Source organism: Podarcis vaucheri (assembly GCF_965113315.1).
Source record: "Podarcis vaucheri genome assembly, chromosome: 16".
NCBI lineage: Eukaryota > Metazoa > Chordata > Lepidosauria > Squamata > Lacertidae > Podarcis > Podarcis vaucheri.
Window position 1 is genome coordinate 30484194 of NC_138754.1, and position 24536 is coordinate 30508729.

General features: G+C 42.0%; 1 protein-coding gene across 2 annotated transcripts; it reads left to right on the plus strand.

Annotated features, from left to right (window-relative positions):
* The first annotated feature begins 35 nt into the window (after positions 1 to 35).
* YPEL1 (yippee like 1) lies at positions 36 to 23127 on the plus strand. 2 transcript variants are annotated; one of them, XM_082203531.1, is made up of 5 exons: positions 36 to 459; positions 7988 to 8270; positions 13720 to 13763; positions 15222 to 15330; positions 18078 to 23127. In XM_082203531.1, exons 2-5 carry the CDS (start codon positions 8154 to 8156, stop codon positions 18165 to 18167), a joined length of 360 nt encoding a protein of 119 aa, XP_082059657.1. In that variant the 5' UTR covers positions 36 to 459; positions 7988 to 8153; the 3' UTR covers positions 18168 to 23127. The 2 variants fall into 2 exon arrangements, with proteins under 2 accessions (XP_082059657.1, XP_082059658.1); XM_082203532.1 differs by lacking the exon at positions 36 to 459 and adding an exon at positions 2093 to 2602.
* Positions 23128 to 24536: the final 1409 nt, after the last annotated feature.

The following is a 24536-nucleotide window of genomic DNA, read 5'->3' on the forward strand; positions in this document are numbered from 1 at the left end:
CCCCCACTCCCGCTTCTAATAAATTAACGACACCGCGCGTGCGCCTTGGGCTGAAGTGCGCGCGAGCAGAGGGGGCGGAGAGAGAAGGGGGGAAAGAAAAAGCAGAAGAGTCCAAGCAAAACAAAAGCCGGGCTAGGGGGCGGGGCGGCGCTAAACCTGAGGGGGGTCGTGAAGGAGGAGAGGGCGGCGGCGGCGGCAACAGCAACCACGACGACACCGGCGACCGAAGGACGAGCAGGATGACTTCTCGGTCGCTTCTGGGCCCTGAGGAGAGCGGGGGGGCCCGGCTCGGGAGCAGCAGCGGCGGCGGTTGGCGCTTTCTATGACCCCCCCTCTCCTCCCTCACAGGACAAACAAGCCCACCCCCCCCCCGCTGCCCGCCTCGCGTTGGGTCATGGTCGGCGGCGCTCGCTGAGGAGGCGGCGGTGGCGGCGGCGCGACCCTGGCCCCCCACAGCAGGTAGCCGCTCTCCACCTCCACGGTCGCTTGGTGCTCCCCTGCCCTTTTTCCTGGGACGAGGAAAGAAGGAAGAAAGGGCGACTGGGCTGTGTGTGTGAGTTGGTGTTTGGCAGGGGGGGGGGCATCTCGATAGGGTGGGGGATACGCTCCCCACACATTCCAGGGTCTTGTCTCCCTCCCCCTTCTCTTTCATTCCTTCCCCCCCACCCAAAAAAAAACCACCTGAGGATTGTGAGGAGTTCAGGTAGTCCTTCCTGGAAGGGTTGTCATTGATGGGGGCAGGATCAGTTTATAATTGGGGTGGACTTGTCTTTTTCTCCGCCCCAACATTTGTGATCCAAGAGGGGGGGGTGAACTTTGGGGCTGATGACAATCCCTTTATCTGTATGGTTGCCTCTGTTGAAGGGAGGTAGAGTATTTATATTTTGTGTGTGTCCGGTCAACTTCTTTATTGACTATGTTTTCATATTCCCTGGAGGTTCAGAGGGGCTTACAGCAACTTCCGAAAATGATGTTTGTTGTTTGGGCGATGATATCCTGCCTCTACTTAACCAGCCTCTACGTAAACCAGCCAAGGCTGCTTAAAAAAAAGAGGATTTCGAAAATATGAACAGGCTACAATTCTACAGCTTATGTACTCAAAATCCACACTCAAGTTCAGTGGGACCTATTCCCAAGGTGTAAGTACTGTATATATGTAGGATTGCAGCCTAGGAAGACAGCCATAGTAATACAAAAGGACAGGGAAGCAAATTGCATTTAGATAATGAGCAGCTGACAAACAAAAGTGTTATAAAAGTAATTCAGAAAAATATTAAAAAAATACTCTGGGATAGTGATGGCCTTGACTAATACTTATTAGTTTGCTAATAACTGCAATGTTTATATTCTATTGCATCCTCTTGGCAGAGGCAACTTAACAGCAATTTCAACATCTGACCTCTTGGAGCCTCTTGAGATGAGAACCTTAAGTAATGTGGTCTGTTTGGCCTGAGGAGAAAGAATTATTTTATTTTTCAAAATTTCCTCAACTTAGTGATATTATGAGCCTCGTACTAGTCCTTGAGTGCTAGATTTATTTACTTGGATTTTTGTGTGTGTCCTGTTGTGACACTGAAAGTTTAGAATGGCTAAAACCAATTTTAGTGGCGTCTGTGGGCCCCATGTCTCTTCCAAGGGCTCACTGTTAAAAGATAAGTAAATCCTGAACAAAAGAAGAGAAACCTCCAACACATGGAGGAAAAGAATAGTTGTTTTTCTATTTGCTGTAGAAGGAAAAGAATTGTGCATCCTTGAGAAAGGTCTAATCAGAGCTGCTAGCCAGGGACTCCTGTTACCAGTTTGTCTCAAATGGAAGTCCAGTTTCTTAATAGAATTACTATAGGTGAGTGTGTATTGGAATGTACTCTGCACTGGCTCAGAAACCCAATAGCATGCAACTTAATGCTTTGTATGTTCTAGAGTTTTTTTAGATTCAAATTTGCATATACACAAAAGGCTCCCCTCTTCCTTCTCCCTTGTTTGGGCAGTCTGAGAAAGGAGTGCAGGGGGATTTGGCTTTTGCAGCCTGTGGAGGTAATAGGGGACACAATAGCCTCCATGAGGGTTTTTTGTTTACTTGAAGGTTTAGAAAGAAATTGTTTTGCGAGGTGGGTGTTGTTGTTTTAAATTAGCGTGTTACCGAGAGGGGGGCAAGAGTTTATCCTAGCCAATTCAGTTCTGCAATCTTCTGTATGCGTCGGTGATTTAATTTCCTTCTCACGCTCCGCACTCCCTTTGCCCCTCCATCTTTCAGGGCTGCGCACCACAAGGGCGGTATGTTTACCCCTGATCATAGCATCCGCAGAAATTCCCTGCAAGATGCAGGCGGTCCTTGAGCCTGTTATCTGGGGCAGTAGAACAGTAAACATCTCTGGGTCGGTTTTGTGTCACTCTGTCTCCGCAAGCTCTTTGTCGGTTTGGAGCTGGGATGCGGGGGGGGGGGGGCGTTTTGTTTGCTGCTCGGATTCGCACATTTTTCTATGACGATCGTGCTGAGCAGCTGGGGGGGGGTCGTCTATACGTGCCGCCCCTTCTGCAGTTTCTTGTGGCTTTGGAGCCTGCTAGGCTGCTATTCAATGGCTCGAACAAGTAAGCCCCAGAGGTAAGGGGATTTTCGTTCAGCTTCAGCTGCAGAACCGGATCTGTTTTGCTTTGCTTTGTTTGTGACTGCATGCTGGCTTGCTCTTTTCCGTCAGCCCTCGAGGCTTTTTCCTCGCCAGATCTTTCGCTTTCATTGATTTAACCGCAGAAAAGAGAACTTGCCCTTTCTCCCCCTCCCCTTTCGGTTTCGTGGTGGTTGGAATTCGGGGCAAAGTGGAACTGGAATTCTGGCTCAGGCTGATCGCCCTGCGGCTGGACAAGGAAATGAAGCTGGAAAAACACCTTTCCTCCTCGACCTTGTGCCAGAACTGGACACCCCCCACCTGGGGCAAGTCGAAGCCAGCGTGGTTCGCCGCGCTCTAGGTCGACCCCACCGGGGGCGCTCAGACACTGTTTGTAAACAGTGCCAGAAAGTGAGCCGTTTGCAGCCGCCGTTGGCCTTTTGTTTTGATCCACCGGGCGCGGACTGGCTGTGGCGGGCTGGCTGCTGCTGTTGTGGGTAGGCTGGCTGGGACTTTGCTGCTGCACGTCCGTTCATCTCCCCTCCCCTTCTCCGTGTTGTATTGTCCAAAGCAGACTGGAGGTGCATGTTTATTTTTAGAATGTTGCTTCTCGCAGCGCCCTTGCCTTTCTCCATGAAAAGTTGCCTTTTCCACAAGGCTTCGAACCCATTGTTTCTACACTTCAGAAGAAGAACAGGCAAAAGAAAGGGTAGGAGGAGATGTTTTGGTTAAAATCAGAGCAGGCAGTGATGTTTTGCTTTGTGGTCTGAGTGTGTGGTGGGTTTTCGGTTAGAAAACTCTAACAACAGCCCATGAAAGTGAAGAACAAATCTGCACAAGTCTTTTGTCTCTGGTTATTTTTAGCATTGTTTGAAGTTTAGTAAGGGTGAGGTCTATTAAATGGTCTTATGGAAATGTGTTTTCACAGAAGGCACTTTAGCACTGTCTACAATGCAGCAACATCTATTTCTATGTATACATTTGATGCAGTCTGGATTGCTGGTGGATCAAAAAGGTTCTTTAGCGTTAACAGACTTCATGGGAAAGTCCAAGACAGGAAAACAAGGTTAATCTTTCTGAGTTCTTGGTTACTGTTAATGGGGGGTGGGAAGCAACTTAGCTTCAGTTAAATGAACAATTATCCAGCCACATTTTATGTGTCTTACATAACAAATCTTAGGGGTTTTAAACTTAGCAAAAACCAACTGTGCATGTTTCTTCAGAAATAAATACTTCTCTGCTTATTGCAGCTTACTCTCAGATAAGTATGGATAAGGGTATAAACCCGATTTTTGTAGTTCATATTTAATAGAAGCCCTTTTAGTAGCTTGGTAAAAACATGAATGAAATTAAGGCTTATTATAGTACAAAACCTCTATAAATATAATGTATGAAATAGCAGTGGGGCATGCTGTATAATAGAATCAAATGACCTGTTGCTTGTGTTCCTGATAAAAGTTCCTGATTTAATGGTTTGAGAATATCTTAATATTCTGTAGATCTGTTGTATGCTGATAACGTTCTGTTGCAGCTAACATGCTTAAATATTTGTTTATACATCCGGGTGCAGAATTAGGACAGCCCACTATGCTTAAGATTGGCTGCTGCTTGCCTACTAAGATTACGCTTTCCTTCAAATGACATCATGCTGGTAGACAGAAGAGCTAACATTGTATTCATTCAGTGTACGAATTGTAATATCACATGAAAACAACACTTATTTATCCATCTAATAAAATGGGTAGCATGTTCAACTGGGAGTAGCAAGGGCATGATGAAAATGAAAATTGTGTCTTAATTGCGTCTAGAATGAATGTTTGAAAAAACATATGTTTTTGAGAAAACATATGTTCCAATGCTTTTCACATAGAGCTTGGCAGAGAATATCAGATTTGTACAGCATGCCCTTGTGTATAGTTAGTATTTTAGGAGACAAACATTTTGATGGCTTCTAAAACTCCTTTAGTGTTGTGAAATGGAATGGGGGGGGGGCTTGGGTAGTTGTTATTACAATCTCAGTCAGTTTTGCTGACACATTTAAAAGGGTAGTCTTTTCATAGTTCAGTAAATTTGAGCCCTACTGTATTTTCATCTCTCTCTTTTTGGTACTTCTGTAAACCTCAGGATTTGCCCACACCTGTAGTGTGTGGATGGTGCTGTTTTGGTTGCAGTAGGTATGACAATTCATGTAGGTCTGTTTCAAGGAAACTACTGTTGGTTGTTTGTTTGTTCCTTTCTATACCACAAAACTGAAAGCTATGCAATGTACAATATGACTTTGGTTTAAAACCAAAGCAACATAACAAATACAATTGAACCAAACTACATTAAAAAAACAAACAAACAGAAGCACAGAATGGGTCATCTAACAAGAAGGTTCTAAAAAACAAGTTAATCCTTTTCATCAGAATGCTCCCTGAAATAATTAAGTATTGGTGCCTAAAACTCATTATAGTTGGTGCCAGCTTGATTTAATTAGGTAGACTGCCTATAAACCGGGTGCCACCACACTAAATGCACAATCTGTCACTGCCAGGCAGATTGCAGATATCAGGGAAAGGTATATGAATAGTACTTAATCAAGGGTTCAGAAATCCTTGGCTTAACTTGTTAGGCAGTTATTATCCTTGAGCCCTCCGTTCCCCTATATCTTCTGTCTGTGCCTGTGGCGGTGGAGTTTGGGAGGAAAAAACTTTGTCTTGAAGATTTGACAGATGGTTCAGTCTTATGCAACAGCCCAGTCAAAAATACAGAAAGACCCAACCCTTGATTCCAGTGCTTTATAAATGCTTCCAGAGACTGTGGGGAAGCACTGAGAAGGTCCCATTGCTTTTTCTGAAGATCCGTAAAGGATGAAACAAGACCTCCCCGCCCTGAAGTTATCTGTGCATGCCAAAGAATATGGGAGGGGTCTATTCATGTTTCATTTCTCACAGGATTTTTGCAGAATGCAAAACTCTCCACAAAGGAAGTGCAAAGGGAAGCATGTCCCTCCATGTTCTCTGCAGTTCCTCAAGAACTCAGGGAAAGGACTAGTCAGCAGAGGGAGAAGAAGAAGAAGAAGAAGAGTTTGGATTTGATATCCCGCCTTTCACTCCCCTTCAGGAGTCTCAAAGCGGCTAACATTCTCCTTTCCCTTCCTCCCCCACAACAAACACTCTGTGAGGTGAGTGGGGCTGAGAGACTTCACAGAAGTGTGACTGGCCCAAGGTCACCCAGCAGCTGCAAGTGGAGGAGCGGAGACACGAACCCGGTTTCCCAGATTACGTGACTACCGCTCTTAACCACTACACCACACCACAGGATAGGGGTTATTGCACTTCCTTGCACCACTGGGGGGATCTTGTGCATCCCTGGTCTTAGTTAACAAGAAACATAATTGTGAAGTTCATGAGCACACTCTGCACATAAACTTTAAAGTAGGATAGTTGAAAACTGATGAGTTTACAAATTTAAACGAACTTTAAACAAAAGTTAAAATGAAGCCAGATTAAAATATCTGAATGTAAAACAAAAAACATTATGTCCACAAAAATAATCCTTTAAAACTGAATCTGTGACATTATCACATGCATTGAAGCATGTAAACTATTTTTATTGATTTTCAACTTACAAAACACAATTAATAAACTTTAAATGTTCTGCCATTGGCAATACAGTATTAAAATTCCTTTAGAATTCCCTTTTCTCTCTCTAAGAACTGGATTAATTACTGCCATTGATTTTAATAAATTTAATTTTGAGATTTGATTTTAGGTGACTGCCTTGCCTCATGTTGCTTACCTTAGTTCTGCAAGGCACAGGCTCATTAATTTTAAGAAGGTTTGTGAATCCAACATTATATCTAATTATACATTTATATTGTCCAAAGACTGAATTACTGCTTTCTCCTCTTGCCCATTCCCCTTTAACTTGTTACAGGAATTATTCAACCACCACTATGACTGAATAATTAACTAGAGGCTCAGATAAGTCACTGTAACTAACCATAGTTTAGGACCTAAACTATGATTTGAGCTTCCAAATATTAAACAAGCACTTTTATGGTTTAGAACTGTTTGCTATGGCCCTCCTTTCTCCCAGCATACAAGTTCACAATTTCATTTCCCATCTCTTTGTTGAAGCAGCCTCTGTAGTGACACCCTTTAACACCAGTTTTTAGAATTCAGACATTGCACCAAACCATGGCTTACAAACCCCATATTACCTTAATGGTTGTCTCCTGTTCTTATTTGCTGTTTCTGGCTGCATAATATATGGTACTGTATTGACAACAGTCCTTTTTTGGGGAAGTTATTGTTTACACTTGTTACTGCTACCACACCATAATCTTTGTGCCTTTCTAATTTTTACTACCAATGGAAAATCCCAGGTTTCTTGACTGTCCTTGATGAAATTGATAAAGAAATGGTTAAAAGGTTGATAGCGTTTTCCCACCTCTATGTACACTCAGATTGATTTATTATGGGATACAGCATTGGTACTAGATGTCTGTGGTCTCCAGACCCTAAGTTCATTATTACATATTAGAATCAAATGAGACCACCCTGAAGCTCGAGGATCTGAAGAGAATGTTTCTCTTGCTTCAGCTGGCTGATAATGAACAGAGGTTTATGAGTGTCCGGCATTCATGGAGTGATACCATCTGCCAAGCTTCTGGAAATTATCTTCCTTTTGAGCAGTAGTATTTCTTATAGAAAGCTGTTTGAAGAGGCTACACTACGAAGTTTTTGAATCCACATAGTTCAGTATTTATTTGGGCTTTGGCTGTGTTTAAACATCCTTATAAACTATGGCTTATTGTGATGGAAATGAGCCAAGGTGAGCCTTGGACTCATAGGCTCCCTGTCTTTCCCCTCCTTCTCCAGTGTGGCTGCAAGTTGCTTGTTTCATTCAAACCTGACAACCTGTGGTTAACTGTGATTTGATTTAAACAAACAGACTTTAGAATGCACTTTGTGGGGAACCTATGGGCAGAAAGTTTCATAGTTGGCCTACCCAGCAACTATTTTGTGTTGGCTGAGTGGAATGTTAGTTACGCTTGCCTTTTGTTCATCCAGCTGTTTTGCCACCCTTGAGTTTCCAGTGCTTGTGTTAGCATACATCCCTCTGTTGCAGTGTTCCCATCTCCCTTTTGGATGGGAGGTTGGGAGCACCTCAGTATTACAGTGAAAGAGTAGGGCCTCTCCTCTCCCATGTAGGACTCTGTGGCATATACGTGCAGGCATGATATTTTAACAGGGAGCAACACTGCATGTAACTTAAGGTACCCATTTTATTTTAAACTTACACTAATGATGAAATGGAGAAGTTAAATGTTTAATTAGAAATATGTACTATTAAAAGACTTGAAGTGGCTTATATGCTTCTTTCTTCCGTTGCAGGTTTTGATTGTTTCTTCTGTGGCGTTTGTGTGGAAGCTGCCACACACACTTCAGAACAACAACGGCTTTTGCTTGCATTTTCCAGTGTTTCTTTTGTCAGCAAGTTCAGCAAAGTTGTAATTCTTCAAGTGCCAGCCCTGATCAGAGTGAAGAACTGGCAACAGAGATGGTAAAAATGACAAAATCCAAAACGTTCCAGGCTTACCTACCAAACTGTCATCGGACCTACAGTTGTATCCACTGCAGAGCCCATCTAGCCAATCATGATGAACTAATTTCCAAGGCAAGTGGCCTGTCTTTAGACCTCATGAATGCATGATCTGGTGCCTGTTTGTAAGTGCCATAATGAGACAAAAAGATACACCAAAAGCTGTGTTTCAGGGTCTATAGAAATACACTGCATAAGAATTTACATAATGTATTTCCTGATTACATTCCGTTTGTGTTCAGGTGCTACTTCTTGAGGTGTGTTTGGTCTCTTCTCAGGCCTGAATGATGTGTAATTGATATTTTAAAAGAAGTGCTCTTAATGTGAAGCACATTGATCAGGGTTGTGGTCACTTGAGGTAATGTGACTAACCTGCTTGTTTTAGTTTGGTAGCATTATTCTTCTAAAGAGAATCAGTGTGTAACTTACACTATGTTCAAATGTTAATGTGTTCTTAATATTCAAGTACAGAAGATCTAGTATGCAGACATGAAATCTAAACCAACTAGCCATCCATGTGAAGAAAATAGTCAATGGATTGAAGTATGCAGAGATGTATATCTGGTTAGCTGGAAAAGAAGGGTGGGTGGGTTTCTTATTCTGTGTATGTTCTGCAGCTAGACCTGTCCAGTGAGAGCATTCCTGAAGTGAGGAAGCATGCTTTTCAAAACTACAGTGGTACCTCGGGTTATATACGCTTCAGGTTACATACGCTTCAGGTTACAGACTCCGCTAACCCAGAAATAGTGCTTCAGGTTAAGAACTTTGCTTCAGGATGAGAACAGAAATCATGCTCCGGTGGCACGGTGGCAGCAGGATGCCCCATTAGCTAAAGTGGTGCTTCAGGTTAAGGACAGTTTCAGGTTAAGAACGGACCTCTGGAATGAATTAAGTACTTAACCCGAGGTACCACTGTACTTTCTTTTGTTCCTTGTTTTTCCCCCTTTATGCATTCTTTTGAAGGACTTTTGGTAACAACTGTGGATCAAGGCTCTTCTTTGAGATCTGTATATATGAAGAAACCTCTCACCAGGCAGTTTTCCCAACTCCTATGCAAAGATTTGGGAGTTTCCATGTTTCTGAAATGACAGACCATATTCTCCCAAGCATATATTCATATTCACCTGCTCTGTATCCACTCTTCATGTGCATTGGGGAGGAATTTGGACCTCAGGAAGAGCATCATCTAATACTCAGATTTTCCTTCACAGCAATGGGGTCTCTCATGATTGCTATATGCTGCGATCTACATGCATATATTCTGAAGAATATGCATTTGTTAGCGGTTGATACAGCACCGGTTTGTGCTGCAGATTTAAGCTTACCACACAGAAACACAATAAAGGAAAAATGACAAGAGAAATGTTCCCTCCACTGATTTTTGTTTCTCCCCCTCACCCCCAGCCAATTTTGCACCAAAATTGAGGGAATAATTTTTTTAAACAAAGTATATTCTGTAAAGAATCCTCACATAATTTTGTACTTCCTGTGTGTTAAAAATAGTATTGTATTCTCAGGTAAAAGCATAATAAACAATCTACCAAACATTAAAAATGGTTTCAGACTGACAATTTGTCTAACACCCATCTTCTTTAATTGTTACAAGTTTAGAATACTGTGACTAATAAGTTGGTGGGACAGGGTCATGTAACTGTAAAATACGCCTGGTAATTAAACGTTGTACTTAATTAGGTTAATTGGTATAGTTTTTAGATGACAAGAGAGAGGTGAGGGTTTCCGCTACAGTTATGGATTTTTTCAGTGCCTGGTTTTCCTAATTAGGTATGTTCACAAGACTGTGATGGGATGAAAATTAAATACATAGCAGTAATTTAAAGGTGTAAATGACTGCGTATGAATGTTTTAAAAACAAACACTACAGTGCAATTAGTTGAGTCACTGTTGACCTTAAAATAAATCCAAACACTCCCTGGTTTGCAAACTACGTGGCATGGTGATATGTGAATCACTCATGCTGCTGAAAAAATGGGAGGAAGATTGCTTTCCAGTGTATCTTGCAACCCATCAATTCTGGTGCTCATCCGGAATTCCTGTTTCTTCCAGCAATGAATATTGGAGGGCAGATTTCCTAGGAATTCCCACTGTTGCAGTAACATACTGGGTAACCTTCCAAAGAGAGCTATTAGCAGCTTAGCTTCAATCATCCTCATGCACTGACATTGAAACAAATATTACTAATTGCCAAGGTGAGTGTGTACACTTTGTACACAAATGGCAATGGCTAGTGGATGGTACAGATATGTGTGATACAGTGATTGTGTTGCATACAAATTCTGTAAAGAAGGTGTGTAGCACCTTGTGAATCTGATCTTACTGGCCTAGCTTCATTTTCCTCCCTCTAGCCCTCCCACAGGCTATTTATTTGCCTGAATAGCGGTTCCTCAGGTTACAAACACTTCGGGTCACAAACTCCGCTAACCTGGAAGTAGTACCTCGGGTTAAGAACTTTGCCCCAGGATGAGCACAGAAATCACGCACAGGCCCCATTAGCTAAAGTGGTACCTCGGGTTAAGAATGGTTTCAGGTTAAGGATGGAGCTCCAGAACGAATTAAGTTCGTAACCTGAGGTACCACTGCAATTTTTAATCTTATTTTTTTATTCAACTGCAAGACCATTTTACCCTGCTTGATGTATATTGGACATGGGACTTGTTAATAGCTCTTGAACAATTAAATAATATGAATCACAGGAGCCAATACTTGGAAAGGCAACTAAGTTGTAATAAAACAGGCACTGATAAAATTCTTAACCCTGAGTATTGTAAGTAACAATAACAACTTGTGGCTATAAGCCATGAATTTGTAACTCACAATTTTGCTGTTTACTGCACATCAGTATTTTGGCACATGTTTTCTCAGGCACACCATATGTGAAAATATATGGTGTAACTTTCTCTGATCTCTTCTGACAGGGTGGTAATGAAAACCAAATGAAGTAATATTGGAAATTTTGCTGGTTTGTGGAATAGACATCATTTTACAGCCATTTTTATGTATTCAAATTCCTGTTTGAGATCTGACCTATTAGGTAGCAATGATGATGAATTCAAGAGATTCATTTCAAGTACTGTATATATCTAGGGAGCCTAGGAAGGTACTTTGATACACTTGCATTCCATATGAATACAATGTGGTTTCTAGGTGGTGCACAAACCCGTCTCCTCCTGTACAAATTTGCATCTAGTGCAAAAGGGGCTGTCACCTCCTGTTTTTTTCTGCTCGGCATCTGGTACTCTGAGGAGAACTATTAATACAGTGGTACCTCTGGATGCGAACGGGATCCATTCCAGAGCCCCGTTCGCATCCTGAAGTGAACGCAACCCGCGTCTGCGCGAGCGGTGAAACCCGCAAGTAACGCGTTCCGTTACTTCTGGGTCACCGCGGAGTGCAACCCGAAAATGCTCAACCCGTACCGCTGTGTAGCTGGAGGTTCCTAAGGGTTTGTGGCATCTGTTTCAGTGAAACTTGTGAATGCTCTAGCTCATGATAATGTTAGCATGTTTATGTGTTACTCTATCCTTTATCAATTCTTCCATTTAACTGTAAATGGACACAGACATTCCTTCAGGAATTCTGAATCTTCCCTATGTGATACTTTTTAGCATCATGGACTCGTAAGAGTCTTTGTGTCTCTGCCATCTACACACTGCAACATTTTCTGCCACTTAGTTAACAATGTTTCAAGGCCTGACAGTGTTTGAAATAAAAAGAATTATTTAGGAATAATATACATGTTGTATTAAATTTCTGACCTATGGGAACTTTTACGTGCTCTATAATGACAATCTTGCTGAATCTGGGCATTCACCAGGTCATAAGTAACTGCATAGAGCTCATTTGTAAGAGGTTGCTAGATAACTGCTAGGAACAGTTGTACTGAATACAATGGAACCTCTGGATGTGAATGTGATCCGTGCAGGAGGCATGTTTGCAACCTGCAGCGTTCGCAGCCTGCAGCGCTGCATCTGCAAACACGTAGATCGCGATTTGGTGCTTCTGTGCATGCGCAAAGCGCCAAAACCTAGAATCAACCCACTCCGGTACTTCCGGGTTTGGCGCGGTTCGCAACCTGAAAATGCGTAACCTGAAACGTCTCTAGCCCGAGGTACCGCTGTATTACCATTTTGTCTCAGATTGGTTCCTTCTGACTTTGTTCACTAAGAACATTCTCAGATTCATATTATCTCCTTGATGGCCTGATAGCTTCGCACAAGAATTAAAGACTAGCTTTAGTTGGTTTTTTGAGGGGCAGGGGGATCTGTTTTTTTAACCAAAAAAGGAGCCAGCCAGATTGGTAAAAGGGGGAGATGGGGACCTAAGACTTTCTGCTTGTTCTGCTGGGTTGATTCTAATTTGTTTCCTTCTCCCCCATCATCATCTCCCCTTCAGACAGTGCTTGACCCAGGGGTGCCAACTTGAATAATATATGGGGGGGAGGTGAGCACCCCCCCACACACACATAATCGATCACATGACATGGTGCGCGCACACCATTTGAATGGCAATTCCTACAAACTTTTTGGGGGGCGGCCCCCTCAAGTATTTTATTGGGGGCCAAAGAACCTAGGAGTTGGCTCGCCAGACTCATTTTTTTAAAGCTCCAGTTATAACTAAGTGTCAATTTTAAATCTCCAGTTTTAATTGTGTCCCTTCTCCTGACACATTAGAACCCTTTGGTGGGGTGGGGAGCCCTTCAACAGCTTCACACACACCCCAATTTGAAACTCTAATAACTCAAGAACCGAATGGAGAATGCCCAGTGAACTCATATGTTTTCTAGTTATCCAATTTTAATTTTCTGTAATCCTATACAATTACACCTGTATCATTTTTTGGCTTAGTTTAGGAAATAATGGCCAAAGTTAATTAAAAGCAAAATTTATTTAAAACTTATTTAGCTTACTAAATAAGCAACACAGAAAAGTAGAGGGCAAAGTGAGTGCAATAAATTATTGAGAGGCAAATCCATGTATTTTTCACATGTTTTATTTCAATAATGTTTCAATAATATAAGGTAGACTGTTACTGCCCCCATATTACTGATGGGGAAGGAAGAGAGAGTGGATTGCCTTAAAACAGTGTGTGTTAATGGTAGAGTGGAGCTACAGACTTCTATAGCTAAGGTTTTGAACTGTGCCAGATCTTTCTTTGCTGTACTACATTATGTTAATTACCATCCCTTTTTTTGTGTCTGTTGCAGCAGTGTCAGACACTGTTGGCTTAAAGAAGGCACTATACCTAGCAGTAGTTGCACAAACACTTGGGGAAAGATTTGGTTTTGAGATTAAAGCTTAGACAATGAGTTTCCAGACCCATGTGGCAGATCTGAAGAATAATTACTTGGAACAATACACGCAGCTGAATTTGCACTTAACATACAATGTACTAGTTTCGAAGTTCAGGTAGAATGCTTTGATTTGCCTCTTCATTGAGACAATGTTTTAGTGTTCTTTAAAGAAATATTTATATATATATATGTATATGTCTTCTTTTTCTTTTACAGTCCTTTCAGGGAAGCCAGGGGAGAGCCTACCTCTTTAATTCAGTGTAAGTGCAATTATTATTTTCTATGGAATTAAGAGGACTATTTTACAACAATAGCGTGTGAGTGGATTGGCTTTTTGTCATGGTTTATGCAAGGACCCAAGTTGATCCCTGTGGGATCAACCCAGCGGTCCGTCTAGTCTAGCAGTCTGCTTCCCACAGTGGCTGAAATATGGCTGAAATATGGTAGCCTTTCTTTGCTGTTGCTCCCTAGCATCTGGTATTTTGTGGTTTTCAAATACTTTGAATGGAGTGAGAGAAGGGTTTTGCTCTGCCTTCAGTCAGGCACATGTGGAAGGCTTCTGAGGGCTGAATGACTATGACTCAGTAATAGAGTGCATGCTTTGCATGCAAAAGAGCCACAGTTCAATCAAGTCTAGGTTCCTGGAGAGATGCTGCCAACCAGTGTAAACAAAACTGAGCTAGGTAGACTAGTGGGCTGACTTGATATAAGACAGCTTTCTGTGTTACTCTTAATTAGCATTGCCAAAAAAGTTATGTTTGGAACCAGCCCATATGGAAATATAATTCTAACTAACTATAGACTTTACAGTGCAACTTTTTTCTTCTTTAGAGTATCTATTAAAATCCTTTCAAGGTAGGTAATAACTTCTGTTGGTGGCATAGTTAAAAGAAACATGGGATGCTGATGGTGCTGTGGTCCAAACTGAGCCTCTTGGGCTTGCTGATCAGAAGGTTGGTGGTTCGAATTCCTGCGACAGGGTGAGCTCCCATTGCTCTGTCCCAGCTCCTACCAACTTAGCAGTTCAAAAGTAGGCCAGTGCAAGTAGATAAATAGGTACTGCTGCGGCGGGAAGGTAAATGGCGTTTCTGTGCTCTCTGGTTTCCGTCACGGTGTTCCGTTGTGCCAGAAGCGGTTTAGTCCTGCTGGCCACATGACCCAGAAAGCTGTCTGTGGATGCCGGCTCCCTCAGCCTGAAAGCGATATGTGTGCCGCAACCCCATAGTCGCCTTTGACTGGACTTCATTGTCCAAGGGTCCTTTAACTTTAAAAGAAACACAGAAACAAAGCCATAGTTAAAACCAGGGCTTTTTTCCCAGCTGGAGCTCACAAGAGCTCAGCTCCAGCACCTCTCAGGTGGGCACCATTGCCATTCTAAGAGAACAAGGGAGAACTTCATAATGAGTTCCGGCACGTCTTTTTCTAGAAAAATGGCACTGGTTAAAACAATTTACCTGGTAATTAATACTAGGTCAGAAATCACACAGATGTTTAATTTGGTTTGTGTTCAAAAGCTTGGTTTATGTAAGGAGGAACAAGCAAAGCATTTTGGCTTTAAAATAGCTTCTTTGTGTGACGTTGGAAATATTTGCCAAAAATCCTGGTGTGAATGATCTTGAGATTTTGCATCTAGCATTTGCATATATCTTTATATTAATGGGAGGGGAAGGAAGATTCTTATAAAATGACTTATGCTTTTCCCACTCTCTCTCTTGCAGGGTGAATGTGGGCTGTGGTCCTGCAGAAGAGAGAGTTCTTCTGACAGGCTTGCATGCAGTAGCAGATATTTATTGTGAAAACTGCAAAACCACTCTTGGATGGAAATACGTAAGCATTTGCCCATTTTTGGACATGCAACTGCTTGGTTTTGTCTGGTCATTGAAAATAGACTATGTGCAAATGTGGGAGTATCTGGGTTGTCGCCAACTAAGTACTACTCTGAGCAGACTCACTAAAGTTGAGCCAGTGTGGTGTAGTGGTTAAGAGCGGTAGTCACGTAATCTGGGAAACCGGGTTCGTGTCTCCGCTCCTCCACTTGCAGCTGCTGGGTGACCTTGGGCCAGTCACACTTCTGTGAAGTCTCTCAGCCCCACTCACCTCACAGAGTGTTTGTTGTGGGGGAGGAAGGGAAAGGAGAATGTTAGCCGCTTTGAGACTCCTGAAGGGGAGTGAAAGGCGGGATATCAAATCCAAACTCCTTCTTCTTCTTCTTCTACTCTACACTAAAGTTCAGTGGGTCTAGTCTGAATACCCCAACATTGATACCCTCTGGATCTTGTCAGTCCCTTTTTGATGCCTTGTCAGACTGGTGGCATGATAAGAAGCCTGAGGATAAATTGACCAATTCTGGCTACAATTCAGATCCATGGGTAAAAGTTATCCACATCTTAAAGAGGCAACCCGATCTTCCATCACCAGTTGGCCTTCCTCTAGTAGTTGTAGTTATTATTGTTATTACCACCCACCCACCCTGAGAAAGGCACAGCGCAGGCTACAGCAACGTAAAAAGCAACAGTTTAAAGCAAATTGCATTCAGACCTGGAGTGGACCCTAGAAATATGAATTTCAGTTCATATTTGCTGCTTTGAAGTGTGGCAGGAGCCTGACACAGACCCTGCTTACATGTGGTGAGGGGCTGATAACAAGCCGTTTTCAGAGCCACTGAATTTGCAAGGGAATCTTTTATTCCACCTGCCAGGGAGTCTGCTTTTGTTACTGATGCATGAGGCCCTGTCCTTCTGCCATCCCTCTTACTTATTTGAGTGCAGGACTACTGCCACTGCGGATGGGGGTTCTCTTAGGGAGAGCCTGGCTTCCTTCCTAGAATTTTCAGTTTTCATAGTACGTAGTCTTTTCTTTGCAAAATGTAATGAAAAGTATACTGGTAAAAGTCTTCCCAAGTAAGAAGTAAATCTCCCATTTCCCAGGAGCATAAAGGCACTTGAATGAAAATTTATTTTATTAACATTACCTGTATTTTAAATTCAAAGGGGTTGTATCCAACTAAGGTTCCATTCACACTATACAATTAAAACACCATGCTGCCACTTTAAACAGCCAAGGCTCCACCCCTCCCCCCAAGAATTCTGGGGGCTGTAGATTGCTAGGAGGCCCCTATTCTCCTTCCAGCGCTATAATTCCCAGAGCAGTTTAACAGTTGTTCTCTCTTCCCAGGGTGATGTGGCCAAAGCCCTGCTTTCAGTGGACGCATTGAAATTAATGGTCCACCATTAGCCACATCCATTACTTTCAATGGGTCTACTAATTTTAGTATGACTGACTTTGTGTTGCTCTGCCCTGATACTTCCCCCACCCCTTTCTCTGCAGTATGCTTAGGCTTCCATCATTGCCCTATGTCCGGCCCCACACCTCAAACGGCATCAACGGATGACATTGATAGGGCTCCCCCATACATTTACTCCTTTTTCACTGGGGCAGGATTGCCTGGGTAGAGCTTACCTGCCAGCACCACGGGGACTTTGTGATGCACCTAGTATTTTATAAAGCATAGGATATTGATTCTGACACTGGGCGGGAACCAGCCTCAAGGTCATCTCTGCTGTGACTGTACCTAAAGGAAGTTAATTATCATAGGATTTGCATTCCTCAAAGTCCGATACTGTAGATGATAGGAATAAAACACCCAAAAGTAATCTTCATTAAGTTCTGGTTATTGGTATTTAATAGTTTCTCAGTGGCAAAGAAGCATGGGATAGCTTTAAACCAGGCATGCCCAACTCCCAAGAGACTGTGATCTACTCCCATTATAAAAAAACTGGCAGTGATCTATCCATTGTCATTGGAGGAAGGAGGAGCGTGCATGGGATGGGTGACTTGGGTGGAGTTTTTGGGTGGAGGATTGCACAGAGTTTTTTTAGCTTTCCCCCCATAACTTTTTGTACACAATAAGGATCCCGTGATCTACCAGGGTCAGCCGGGGATCTACCAGTAGATAGCAAACTACTGGTTGGACACCCCTGCTTTAAACCAACTGGGAGGGACCTCTGGCCCTTGAGCCTAACTAGACCTTTTAGGCTTTCCAGTGAGGCTGTTCTGGGCTGGCCATGCCCATCTACCATTTACCTGACACCAGGAGCTGGTTAGATAAAGCTGTGGCTGCAAAGGAGCAATCAGGAGCCTTTGAGTTCTCCTGCTTTTGGCGCTGCTTAAATATGGCGCCAAATACAAGCCCTGTGGCTTTTGCTCAGGTCACTCTACTGATCATATGGAATCATGTGACTGGTAGGTGAGCAGCTGTGCCCACCTGACAAATATGCCCATGGAGGGTTGGCCACTTATTGATCTAGTCCTCTGGTTGAAAGTGGTTTCCACTCTTGCTTTAAATCAACACTCATCTGCTAATAATTGAATCCATTGCTCACCTGTGCAAAGTATTGACCTGTTGAGGTTTGAACCAGGTCATCCCTCTTTTGTTCATACACTGCTGCCGAAGTGCATAAAGTACAACAGTTAAGCTGAGCAATACTCTTGCCTTGCCCCTAACGGATACGTTAAGAAGCGTTCATATTTGAAGCGGCGGATAACGGAATCTAATATTTTATTTTCTTGCCTAGGAACATGCGTTTGAAAGCAGTCAGAAATACAAAGAAGGAAAATTCATCATTGAACTTGCCCACATGATCAAAGACAATGGCTGGGAGTAAATGGGAACACTTCTTTCTCTCTCTCTCTTTGGACAATTAACCTGGGGAACATGCTTTATAAAGACTAATGCAAAAAGGATTTTGGTTCGGCTGGCTGAGAAAATCGCTGCGTTTTTGAAACCTCCAAACTGAGTAGTGTAATTTTGTGCCCCCCCCTTCCCCAAAAGGCCATCTTTTGCCTTTTTCTCTTTGTGTAAGTTTCCCTCTTTTTGTATATGTATTCCTGTGTGAACAGTTGTTTTGGATTGACTTTTTCTACGAACTCTAGAGGAATAATTCCCTAATTTCAAATTACTTTTAATAGCTAGCGCTCTCTTTTGACCTGTGCTTTTTAAATGCTCCTTCCTTCTGTGCATGCTTTTTGCCCATCACCTGCCCCGAAATTTTGTTGAAGGCCTGCGTGAACAGTCCTAGAGAGAATGTAAGGCATGTTCCTTCCCCATGACCCCAGACATAGCAATTTCTGTGCTCTCTTTGCAATGAGAAGGACATAACATTGTAGTAACCATTAGTTCTTTTATTTTTCTTTTTTAAAGTACTGCAGCTTGTGTGTATCTTTGGGCAGGTTGGTTAAAGGTTTAGTCATTTGTACTCGCTGAGGTTTATAAATCCTTGCTTTTATTTAAAGAAAATGAGAAGCGAGGGTGGAATAATAATTTACAAGGTCAACTAACTTATAAGGTCTGACCGAAATCAAAACATTCCTAAAAAAGTTAAACTTTGCTCTTTTAAGAAAGAATGTCTTAGCAAAGTTTTCAAGATCAAAGGATGCAACTATATGCAGCTCTTATTTTTAATGTCATGTAAAATGTCTCGGTACTGTACCTTTAACAGGGACTTGTACATCCACTGAAGTTTTTATGGCTGGTTCCATGTAGCTACATAGTTTTTAATGCACTGGATAAAGAGGTTGATATCGGTGAAGTGATTTGCTCTTGCAGTCCTTAAACACACAAGATTATTTTTGTGTGTGAAAGTGGCCAGAGCCTCTAGCTGTTACCTGTGGGAGGTTGGAAGTTGGGGAGCAGGTAAAAAGAAAAAAGCAAATTGACTTCTTCATGCTAGGTTTTTTAAGGGGCGTTTGATTTGCTGGCTGAATCATCCCTGAGCACATTTTGTAATAAACAGTTATGTGAAATAAGCATCAACTTGTAATTTCCCCCAGCTGCTGCTTTTTGTGGGGTGACTCAGTCAGACACTTCCACTATGTGTGTGTGTATGTGTGTGTGTATGTAAAGTTCACTGATGGGAACTTTACTGCACACTGTTTCAAGAGATTTGAATAATTTTTATGTCATGATTTTTGCATTAATATTCTAAAATTTATGAGAGGAGGAACGGATCGGAGGATATTTTACACTAACACCACATAGCTGCTGATAGCATGAATAATATGGAAAGCCTTACATTGGGAAATCTGCTCCTTTCTGATACAATGTCTTTCACATGGCGTAAGAAAAACTTTGCATTGTTCCTCTCTGCTGGCTGCTGCTATCCTCGTCTGATGGGCTTTCTAGTCTCTACTGCACTTTAGCTATATCTTTCATGTTAAAAGTAAGAGTAATCTTTCCCTAAAGAGGAATTGTCCCTTCCCTCTTCTGTTTGAAGAATTATTTCCCAAGCAAACCATCTGGGAAGTAGTATGGTTACACTGTGATGCAAAAAAAGGATATTGAATATATCTGTTTAAATGTGTGTGTACATAGTTACCTCTTAGGCATTCAAATCCAAAGAGCTGTACTAGTGACAGCTAGATTCAAATTTTGTTTTGCTGAATGACCTTTTATTCTGGTGCTTAATTTAATATGAATGAGAGTTTGTGTGTTTTTTTATCCATTAATCTTCAGTACAGTACTTGATCTAAATGTACACTAGAACCAGGAGTTATCTTGACTCACGCCTAGACAGCAGCAGCTTCAGCCGCCCTCATCGACCACAAGCCGCTGAAGTTTCTCTTAAGAGGAGCTATTTCCTCGTGAGAAGACTTGGCTCTCTGGTATCCTCCTTAGTGCTGCCATCACAGATCCTTCCAGTCCCCTTGGACTAGGAGTAATCGGCATGGGAACCTAGAATAGGCAGGCACTGTGTGTCTTGTGGGTTAGTGACTTGTGCAAACATCTGTCTGGTGTGCCTCGCTAAATATCAGTAAACTGACTTTATTTATTTTGTATCGCTTTCAAATCGCTTTATCCGAAAGGTCTGGTTTTCCTATCTTCCCTCCACTGCTTATGGCTGAAACAGTAAATAACTTGAACTATATTCTAACTGGTACAGTATCCACTGCCAACCATGTAAGTACTGAAATCGTAAGCAGATGGGCACTGTTGTTGGCTCACGATGCTGGCTGTAAGCCGTACCAGCTATGAAACTGTCGCTAGAAGCATATCTTTTTCAATAGCATGGTTCCTCCTTGGTTTAAATGTCTCTCACCTAGTACTTACAGGAATTAGAGGACAAATTTCGGCCAGGTCTTTTGGGCAGGAGTTTGAGACTCTAAAGCGTTTGAGAGACAAAATCCAACCTCTTTTTATCAGTGCATTGTTCATATTCTAAACCTAAATCACTTAGGTCTAAACTACATGTTGGAGGCAAGCATGTAACTGTAGCCTTCCTTAAAAGCTGAAAATTCACTTTGGGATGAAAAGAGTAGAGACGGGAGATGCTTAGACTTTTCCCTGCTCCAAATCATTTCCCCAAGTATTCTCCCTCTGCCCCCAAGGTTTCAATTGTATGTTTGTATTTTGGGGGCAAGCCGTGGGTAGGGCATGAAGAGGGGCTGGAGTGGAGCTCCTCTTCTCTATCTTGCTTTTCCATTCTTACTAATTCTCCCAAATGTTTTATGATAAAAAAGAGGGGCTTTTAAGAAAACACACTTGCACATATTGTGTAGTTTGGCCTTCTGGGTACAAGGTTTCACCTAAACCGTTTGTTAAACCTGGATGCCAAAAACTTGAGATTTTTATTTTTTAGTTGGCACCTGGAGTATCAAATTGCGGGTAAAAATCTAATGCAAGTCATTTGTAGTGATAAGGCATTTAAGAATACCAAATAGAGCAATATTTTTATGGATTTTGAAAAGGGGATGGGAAGGGTGGTAGAGAACTCTAAATCTAAAAATGATACTGTAGGTATCAAGTAGCATTGCATATTAGATCCTTTGGGGGAAATGAATGATTTTATTTGGCATTGTAGGAAGGTCTTTAAAACTGGGTGCTTCAATTTTACAGGTTGGGTGTCAGTAGGATCCAGATACTGCTGGATGTTGGTTGATGTATAAAAGGTCAGTCTGGTTACTGAACTTTCCAGCATTACATAAGCATAATACTTGAACATTTTTCAAAACATTTACCCTCTTAACCATTTTGAGTGTGTGTAATGTATTCTATTTAAGGTTTTGTGTGTTCTTTCTGGGTAAGTTTACGCTATCCCTTCAACTTGAGCACTTTTGTTACCTGTTATTTTTATTACTGTTGGTCTTAACATTTATTATATATATATATATATATTTTATAAATTGTAACAAGGATTTTTTGTGAACTTCTGTGTGCTACCTACTAGCTCCCCCCCCCCCTTCTTTGGACTTGATGAACTGACTACAAGCTGGTTCTTGGGAAGAATGTTCATTCGCACATACAGAAAATGTGCTCGCAAAGTGTACATGTATTGAGGTGTTTTTCCCTTCGAACTCAATAGCCACGGTTAGCATAAACTAACCAAACAGTATGGCATGACTGAGGGCCAGATCAGGCAATTTAAAAATCTCCTTGTGGAAGAAGGAACGTCTAATCTTGCAGAACCACATTGGCAGGCTCCCAGCAAAGTAAACGCTAGGAAACATTGCCATGACGTGGTCATGCTAGCTCAGATGCTAACTTCCTCCATGCAGATGTATCTATAAGGATGCTGATGTGAAGCTTTTTTGTGCATCTGAACACTGTGCAACTTTTCCCCCCTCTTCCATTTTTTCTAGCTCCTTTGCTGTGAGCGTTACGGTAGTATGAACCAATTTCATGTGGCAGTTATTTCTCTTAACAGCTGTGGACGGCTTTTAACCACTGGAAGAAAACACCAGGCTTCCAGAATATTAAGTTGCATTATTTCACCACTTGTCCCAATAAAAGCTTGCTTCTCAGCCTAATCAGTCTTGTTATACATATGGATTTGACTTGCTGTGCTATTGCCATGAATCCTATTATGTAACAACCCAGAACAACTTGAACTCACCTCGGCCCGTTTGTTAAACAAGGCTAGAGAGCATTGCTTTACTCATGGCCCAAGTTTAACTATATTATGTTGTGAAGTTGAAATTACCAATGTCTCTCTAAATTGCTTTATTACCTGTATGATGAACCTTATGTCACAGGACTGTGTTATGCATAACCGTTACTGAAAGCTCCCTTGGTGTCGGGTGAAATTCAGACTTCAGAGAAGCAGTGTTTCCCTTTTGAGGGAAAAGGACAGTGCACTTTGGTCATTAATATGAATGTCAGCATTAATTGGGCTGTACCATTTTGATTTCTAATAAATCTGAAATGTGAGATTTACAAAAATATGCTGTTTTTTTCAGAGAAGATTATGGTCTGCTATGATAACCTGTTTTATGACGATTCAACCCAGATAGCCACAGTTTATTATCCAGCTCTGTATAATGGTGAAAGGAATGACAGCAAATGTTCAAGTTAATGGTACACCATTTCTGTAGAGGCAACCACCAGTAATCTTATGCTACCATGAACAGGGATTTCACAGAAGCAAGGTAGGGTCAAAAACACAGGAGTCATAGCAGGTGCCCATTGACTTGTGCCTCATTGCTGGAACGCTTTTGGAAAAACGCTTACTTTTTGTGCAGCTGATGTGGCTTCTTTCTGGTTTTTGTCTTGGCAATACTGTACACAAGTTGTTGTTTCCCTTTATTGTATCTACTTGAGGTATCACAATAAACGTTTTCAGTTTTGTTGAATTTTGTGCTTCCCCCACATCTCCCCCTTTAAGAGGATGGAGAAGAGTCACATTTTAACGAGAAAGCAATTCTTACACAAAACCTGAAGTTTTTGTTGCAGACCTTTAAAGCTACACTTTATGAAAGATTCTAGTTCCACTTTCCCTGGACCGCTATTAGGGTGTAAAGGGCAATTGGTGCTGGCTGCTACTGATGTGGGAGAATGATCTGCTGGTCACGGTATAAAATCCAAAAATGAAAAAGAAGCAGTAGGGCCAGCACATGAATGTTCACGCTTCTAGTCAGCCATGCCTTCGCCCACAATTGTCTCTTCTATCCTTTCCAGCAGTCAATTCTCAGTCCATGGCAACTGAGCATGCTTGGCGTTCGCTAAGCTATTTCCCTGTAAATAATTATGTCTGTCCTACTTCCTTGCAAGCTTGGGATTCCCTTGAGTTTGCTGGTATGGTTTTGGCTGCATAAGGCTCAAAACCTGGAAAGCTGAAATCGTCATCAGTATATCCTGTTCTCAATCAGTCTGTAAATCCATTGCCCACCACTGATACCTTATGTATTCCATATGCCAATAAAAAAAGAAAAGTATGGTAAATTTTCTTATTCAACTTGTTAAGTATAGAGGTAGGAAGGAGATAGTGGCGGACCAGCTACCCCAGACTAATATTGAAATGCTAAGAAGTGTTGGATTAAAGCAGAAATGCAAATTCGTAGGCAAAAGGAAATTAGGAGTCTTAATTTTCCTCCATTCTTGGATTGACCAATCATGATTCCAGAATTAGGTATCACTGCCTGCCTGCAGATGGGAAGGAGGCAAAAGTTAAAGAGAGCCTATTTTTTCCACCCCATATAAGGCAGAGGATCGCATGTCTGAAGACTGCCCATGGGTTTGCAGAAGGAGGGAAGGAATCCAACCAGAGTCAATAGAGGATAAATTTTCAAGATGCATAAAATGATGTCAAGCCCACGGTGTTCAAAATAAAACCTTCCCCAGGGGCTCCGTAAAAATGAGTGTTTGCTTCTCAAATACTAGAAAAACTGGAGCATAGGCAGGGCAGAGAGAAAGGGGTGCTCTGACCCCACCAGTTCTGGCTCCATTCACTACCAGCATGCAGCCCTTTGACATATTAAGCAGCCTTCAACTGCTGGATAAAGTCCCTCCACTTCTTCTATAGAGGCGTCTGTTGGGGAAATAACACCAGAAGGAGGAAAGATGTTCACTCAGAGCCTTATCCTCAGAGGCCTTGGGAAAGGGTTCACCAGTACAACCTCCTTCCAAGGACAGCTGCAGGATTGCTTGCTGTCAGGAAAACACATGACTCATAAATTTTACGGCTAAACGAACACCAAGTATTGGTCACTGTAATTTTCCACCCACACTCCTCAAGTTTGTTTTCTTTCTTTCTTTCTTTCTT